Source organism: Neovison vison, chromosome 3, assembly GCF_020171115.1.
Source record: "Neovison vison isolate M4711 chromosome 3, ASM_NN_V1, whole genome shotgun sequence".
Lineage (NCBI taxonomy): Eukaryota > Metazoa > Chordata > Mammalia > Carnivora > Mustelidae > Neogale > Neogale vison.
This window is the reverse complement of record NC_058093.1, coordinates 203,450,906-203,457,920: the sequence shown is the minus strand read 5'-3', so window position 1 is coordinate 203,457,920 and position 7,015 is coordinate 203,450,906. Positions and strand designations below refer to the sequence as shown.

At 63.2% G+C, this 7,015-nt stretch overlaps 1 protein-coding gene across 6 annotated transcripts in view; it reads right to left on the bottom strand.

Annotated features, from left to right (window-relative positions):
* Nucleotides 1–719: 719 nt before the first annotated feature.
* Nucleotides 720–7,015, bottom strand: part of FBRSL1 (fibrosin like 1) — a 78,480-nt gene continuing 72,184 nt past the window's right edge. For 4 of the 6 annotated variants that reach the window (XM_044243582.1, XM_044243576.1, XM_044243580.1 and 1 more), the window contains 5 exons: nt 6,119–6,251; nt 3,890–3,967; nt 3,600–3,683; nt 3,182–3,380; nt 720–2,353 (listed from right to left, as the gene is read on the bottom strand). In XM_044243582.1, coding sequence (XP_044099517.1) covers nt 1,393–2,353; nt 3,182–3,380; nt 3,600–3,683; nt 3,890–3,967; nt 6,119–6,251 — 1,455 coding nt within the window. In that variant the 3' untranslated portion in view covers nt 720–1,392. The remainder of the gene's footprint in view (nt 2,354–3,181; nt 3,381–3,599; nt 3,684–3,889; nt 3,968–6,118; nt 6,252–7,015) is intronic. The other 2 variants (XM_044243579.1, XM_044243581.1) reach the window with 1 other exon arrangement.

Below are 7,015 nucleotides of genomic sequence, written 5' to 3'. Positions count from 1 at the left end.
GCTTAACGTGGGCGGGGGGTACGGACTGCCCAGCTGCGGCCCGCACCACGGCCGTCCTGCAGGGGGCGCAGAGCACCACCCTCTGTCACGTCACACACAACACCCGACCACCTTGTGATCCAAAATCAAGACTGTATTTATCTTCATTGATTGACAAGAGAACTCAGTGTTTAAAACCACCAGAGTCCACAGGGGACACACGGTCGAAAATACAGAACAGAGCAGATGGCCGCAGACGGTCCGACCAACGAGGCCCGAGAGCACAGCGGACACGGGCGCCGATGCCAGGGAACAGAGAGGGACGTGGAGGACGGGACAGGGGGACGTTCGGGTGGTTATGAAAGCAAAACTGAAACCAAAAGATCATGCCAAGGCCTCCACGGGTGGAGGGGCGCGCGGGGACATCTGCTGACGCCTGCGCACGGAGAGTGAACAGAAGCTACTACTCCTGTTTGCAGTGAACCTCCAGACTCTCCACTCCTAAAACTGCTACGGAGTCTGAGAACGCAACGAGCACGGGGGTCCACAGAACTGTCCTTGCGGCCAGAGCCGCGGGTCCGAAGAGGGCGGGGCCCGGCTCGCCGGGGAAGGGACGCCCCCCCCCCCCGCCCCACCTCGGAGCGCTTGCATAGTTGAAGATCTGCAGCAGTGAAGCTTCTGAGCGCTTCCAATGGACAGCGAGCGGGCTTGTGGCCAGGTTACACAAAGAGCCAGAGAGATTTCTAGAAACTGCCTTTTATAAAGTCTACCTAGGTTAAGAATTTAATAACGTCATATATTTATATTAACAGACTATTTACATATTTCATTTGTTTTTTTTTAAAAACAAACCAAAAAAGAAATCTTCTTATGCTTCTGCATAAGGCAAAGAGTTTTGTACAGTATTATTATTATTTTAATATATATCTGTAACTTCGGTTCCAAGTACCAAGGGAGGGCCAGGCGGGCCCTGAGTGGGGGCCTCACAGTGCGCTGGACAAAATGACCGTTTTTTTTTTTCTCCATAAATAAGACAAAAGGTCCTGGGGTTCTAGAGCAGGATCTGAGGCCTTTACATTGCAAATCCGAACTGAAGATAAAAAAGCAAAGTTTCTTTGTTTCTTTTTAAATGTCTAAAGAGCACAAAATTGAAAAAAATACAAATCTATTAAAAACGCTTCTCACCTGTGGGAAAAGATGTACAAACTTGAATTCTCCTCCAGTAGCCTAATTCCAAGCTCGGAAAACAAAAGATCACCCCCAGCAAAGACTGTGCAGACTTCGGGTGTTAAGCAAGTGTCACCCCAGGGCTGACGGCGCTGTGCTTAGGTTCTAGAAACGTCCGCGTAGAAAAGTTTACAGCAGTGCATTTGTGGAAGGGTCTCTGTACACAGGCGCGGGGTCCCGTGGGGACTACCGTGCCTCCACCTCCTGGGGGTTGCGGGATGGGGAATAGTCACGCGCCTCGGGCCCGTGGCCCCCCAGCGGCGTAGTCCTGCTGCGCGGCGGCGGCCCCGGGGGCGTGGGGGGCCCGCCCGCCGCCACCAGCGGGGGCGGCGCGCCCAGTGCAGCGGCGGCGGGCGGGGTCCGCGCCAGGAGCCCGTTGTGCAGCGCGGCGGCCGCGGGCCCGAGGCGTGGGTAGTGCAGGGAGCCCAGCGCGGGCAGGAGCGCGGCGCTGTCCAGGTGCGCAGCGGCGGGGGGCAGGTGCGCTGTGGCACCCAGGTGTGCGGCCCGGGCGCGCTCCAGCTCCTCGCGGCGCGCCTCCCGCAGGCGCTCTGGGCTGTAGTCGTGGGGCTCGCGGTCGCGGTAGGGGCGCTCGGGGGGCTCAAAGAGGGTGGCGGGGCCCGGGGCGGAGGCGGGCAGGGCGCGCCGGGGCAGCTCCAGGCCGCGGTAGGCGTCGCGCAGGGGGTCCCACGTGAAGCCCAAGCGCTCGCGGGCCACCGGGCTGGGCCCGAGTTGCAGGGGTGCAGGGGGCGCGTGTGGACGCTCTGGCGCTGGGTGCAGCCCGGCCCCTGGGGGCTCGGGAGCATCACTGTCTTCCCTGCGCTCCTCCTTCACCTTGACGTCTCCCTGGGGCCGCTCGGCGGGCGCCTCGGGCGGCTTCCCCGGCTCTCGGCCCAGGAGGCCTGCCAGGCGCAGGCTGTCGCCCAGGGCCGCCTTGCTGTAGGGAGACAGCGGGCGCGTGGCCAGCTTGGTGCCGTCCTCCTTGGCCGGAGAGCGGCTCTCCTTGACGCGGGGCTCGGCCTCGCGCTCGGCAGGGCCCCCGGGCCGGCCCGGTTCACTCTGGCCACGGAGCAGGAAGCTACTGAGTGGGGGGCCCAGAGGGGCTGCGGGCGAGGCCCGGCTCAGCATGCGCGTCTTCTCCAGGAGGTCCCTGGGAGCGACAAGACAGACACCTTCACTCAGCCCGGGGTCAAGAGGAGCTTCGCGTTAACAGGGTGCTGCTACCAAGCTCCCCCTCTATGACCTCCAGATCCTTGGGGCGTTTGTGGGGGGTCCCTTCAGCATCCTGTCGACACAGGCCACAAGCCCACACCCTCACAGCCCACGACACCCCGTTTCTTTCCTCCCCTTGATAAAGGCGGAAACCAGCTTTGCAGCGGGACCCCAGAGCTCTCCCTAGACCCAAGCCCCGAAACCCCTGAGGCAGGACGGAGGCAAGTTCATGCTGGGGAGGCCCCACCGCAGTGTGCCTCTGAGCCTTTTGCCCCGCGTCCGGCACAAGGAAGAGGGCATGGCCCCCAGGGCCTTGGGTGGGGATCCCCAACAGGAGGAGGGGCGAGGCGGGGGGCCTCCGGCTCCTGTCCACCCCATCGGCCAGCTGCAACAGACCCACCTCAGGTTCCAGGCTCTGCTGCGGACTCTGCGACAGTATTCCCACCTGCTCCGCCAACCTGGTGCTGCTGCCCAGGGGCGGCCAGCCTCAGCCCAGTCCTCCCGGCCAGGGGACTCTCCTGCAGGTGCCCCTCCCAGAGCCAGACCCCACTGTGAAGATGCAGGTGGCTCCCTGCAGAGGCCCCGCTGGGGTGACCGAGCCCAGCTGACCTTTCCTGTGGCCACCTCCAGGGCTGGATCCGCCCTCTCCGTGGCCCCCGCCCCAATCCTGGGGTTCTCCATGGGGCTCTCTCTCTACTGGCCTTGCCCAGCCCCCAGAGTACGGCAAGGGGGATCTCTACACAGAGCTGAGGCCGGTGCCACTCACCGCTCCTCCCTGCCCTTGTCCGGCTCTCGGTCGTGATTGGTCAGGGCTGAGACCCGATCAGGGTCCACAGGCTTAGGCCATGGGGGTGGTGTGGGAAAGGAGGGTGGCGCTCGGTGCAGTCTGTTCCAGGCCTCATGGGGGCTGGGCAGGCCATGCAGTGCAGAGCTCTCCTTGGGGGCAAAGATGCCGCTGCCCTGAGCTAGAGAAGAGTGAGAATGTGAGGCCATGACAGCATCCCCACCCTGAGTGAGGGTGCCCCGTGGAACCGCAGGGCTGCTGGGGAGAAGCACACCATTCCTGCACCCAGGGAGGTAACAGAGGGTAACAGTCAGCCAAGGGTCAGGGTGCAGCCCAAACCCACAGCAGGAGCCCATGCGTGCCGCCGGGAGAGCAGAGAGCAAGCTTGGTGGTCACTCACTCAGTGTGTGGCTCCCCAGGCCTCCGAAGGCGCTGCTGCCCAGGCTCCCCAGGCCCCCGAAGGTCCCTGGCCTGCTGAAAGGGTCTGTGGGGACAACCGGGGCTCAGGGTTTTTCGCGGCTCCTGCCAGGGCTCCCTCCTGACTTCACTTGAACACCAGACCCTCCTGTGACCCCAGAGGAAGGCAGGTGCCCCTACATAGTCTGAGGGCTGTTCTATTTCTCAGGGTCCCCTTCCCGCTCACCTGCATCCTCCCCCAGTCAGACTTCAGAGACTGGAGAGCACACCTACCTGTCAGGTGACCAGTGGTCAGGAAGCTGCTAGGATGGGCGGAGGGTCCGAACGGGTTGGCAGTGGGATGGGCAGCACCTATGAGAGCAGGTTGACAGGAGCCTGGTAGACCGGGGGCCTCCTGTTTGTGGGTCATTCCTAGAGCGGGGACACCCCAGCTTCCTCAGGGGCCTGTCTACATCTCCCACCGAAAGCTCACGAGGAGAGGAGGGAGGAATGAAGGCACTGGGGTCCCCAGAGAACAAGGGGTAAAGGCAGGCCTTGAGGCTGCGCCAAAGACACCGGCCCCAGAACTTCCAGCTGGAAGCTAAGAGGCGATCTTGGTGACTGAAGGGTTGTTGAAGAGAGCGCGTCCCCTCCCGCAGCGTCCCCCAGCCACAGCCCACAGGTGTCAGCACACGGTCCAGCCCTGGCTGGGCTGGAGCCTGGCCCGACAGTACCCCTAGGGCGACCGAGTTGGGCCCCGAGCAGGGGCCGTGGGGTCGGGGTCCGGCCCAGTAGCCACACACGCCGGCCACTGTAGAGGGAGGATTCCTGGTGCAGACCAGTGGCCGGCCGCATTCATCTCGCCATGTCCCCGGCTTGGGGGGACACTGCAGCGGACAGTTTATGCTTGTACGGGCCTCTGTGGCCAGCCCCACCGCTGCTCCCACACGGACTCCCGGCTCCGCGGGCTCCCCAGCATACAACCAGCTGCTCTCCCGAAGGACTCACAGGCCAAAGTCATCAAACGGAAACTTCGGAAGTAAGAACTAGCTTGGCCTGGCACTAATGGAAACATGTCCCCGCTGCTTTAAGAGCACACACAAGAGCGAGCCAGCAGGCAGGCTTCTGGCTGGAGGAATCGGGAAGGGCAGCGGCGCAGATGTGGGGAGAAACAGCCACGCCAGAGCAGGCCTGAGCCCTGCTGCGGGACGAGATGTCCAGCAGGCAGGGCAGGCCACCTGCGTCTGTGACCGCAGGGCCCAGTCTGGGTGAGTGGATGGCACCGCAGGGCGGGGTTCCAGGCTCCGCCCAGCAGAGGAAGCCACAGCTCCCTGGGCCCCATAGCAAAAAAACGTCCTGCCGACTCCACGGACTGAAGCCAGATGGGGGGGACCTCTGCATCCTGAGGGACACCCCCATCCAGAGGCCAACTAGGAGCTGAAGCCAGGGACTGGCCAAGTCACGCTGTTGGAGGCCAGCCTGCACGGTCTGGTCCACACGCAGCACCCCAGCCCACTACCAGGGCCCACCCTTACTGGGTGCATGGCCTGGTCGAAGGGGGCTGCAGGGGAAGGAGAGCGTGTGTGCACACGGAGGAGGGTGCTCAGGGAGGGCCGAGGTGAGCCCTGGTCCTGACAGCTGGGGAGGGAGGAGTGGGCCCCTCCAGGGATGGGGCTGCTGCTCGCGCCGCAGCCCAGGTGGCTGGCCTCGGGAGCACCTGCGGACGAGGCTGGGAACTCAGGGCTCAGGCTCTCAGCTTCCTTGCACAGCAGCGTCTCATGAACCTTACTCCCTTGCACAGACACCGGTTCGTGCGGGGCGCCTGCTTTCCTTCTGGGAGTCCAGTTTGGGTGTGTGTGGACAGAGGAGCCACGTGACCGCTCCCCGCTGGAACCCTGCGTGCCAGGTCTGCGAGTGTCCCAGCAGCACAGCACAGGGTGCGGGTTGTCTCGGTTCCTTGCCGAGGAAATGGGGTGCGTCCTGGACCTCCCCGGGCCAGCCCTCAGCCGTCCTGTGCCTGACTTCCTGCTGATCTCCCGCTGCGAGACTTTCCCTTTCTCCCACTCTGCTATGTCCGTTCCCTGGGATGCATCTTGGCCCTGCAGGTAACCTATGCTGAGTCCTAGGAGGCTCCCTGTGATCCTTGAACCTGGCGGTGGTCCCAGAGCCCCAGCATGGCAAGATGGTGCCGGAAAGACGTGTGGATTCTTGGGGAGCTGCGCCAAAACCCTTCCCGGGAGAGAGGCTAGAGTGGGGGAGGGGCAGGCCAGACCCAGGGAGGACTCCTGCCCTACCTTGGGTTGGGCAGGGAGACAGCAGAGGCGGGAGCTCCAGGGCGGAGTGGGGGCCCAGGGTGGAGGGTGTCACACGTGCTGGCACAGAGGTGACGGGGGCTGGGACTGACCCAGCAGCATCGTGGGAGAAACAAGCCTGCGGATGCGCCTGGAACTGTCCTGTCGGAGCCCCAGCCCAGGGAACAGGCAGGACCTCCCCCTTCCTTGTGCTCTGGACAGGGCGCCTTACCTGAGCCGGAGAAGAGGGGCCGGGCCAGGTCCTGCGGGTAGTGGAATCCGGTGAACACGCCTGGGGCTGGGGGTCTGCCAGACAAGTCCAGCTTGGCGCCCACCTCCAGCTTGTGGGGGTCCAGCTGCACCTGCTGAGAGGGATGGAGCACGTCCAGCCACCGGCCGCCAGCGTGCGACGTCCTCCCTCCCGCTGGGGCAGAACCAGACCCTCGTCCCGACCAAGGAGAGCCATGTGCTGTCAGGACATGTGCAGACAGACACCACGCTTCCGTCGGTAAAAGTTTCCCTGTGCTACGATTTTGCAGAACGGGACTGAAAAAGCCAATTCGGGTACTGTTGTTTTGAATATGCTCCAAGCTTCCGGTGACTGAATCTGGCCTCACTATTAGCTTTAAGTTTATTACATAAAACAAATGTGCCTGTGGCTCCGCTGTGACGACCATACGCGGCCAAGGGCGCGCAGACCCTCTGGGGCGCCCTGTCCTTGCACTGGGGTGTTCTGGCGCACGTGGGGGCCGCCCCCGCGGCTTACCCGAACATTCAAACATTCGCAGAGTGAAACACACGGTGTTTTGTCCTAGGACCCTGTGGACCTCTCATAGCACATGCTGGCGTGATGACTTCTGAAAGCCATGCTCGGAGGGGCGTGTGACCCGAGATGACAACAGCGGGGTCAGGACCCTTTGGGGCTGGGGGTTAGGGGCTGAGGCCCAGGTTACCCCCGTTCTGGTGTGGATAAGGGCCTCTCCTGCCTCTGCCTGCCCTTCCCTGGCATCCCCAGCCCACAGCATGTCCCCAGAGTGCCTATGGCTGCCTCTTCCCCGTATTGTCTGGGTTATGGCCTGGGGGCCCACCTGGGCCACCTGCCCCTCTCAGACACACACCACAGGTGCTC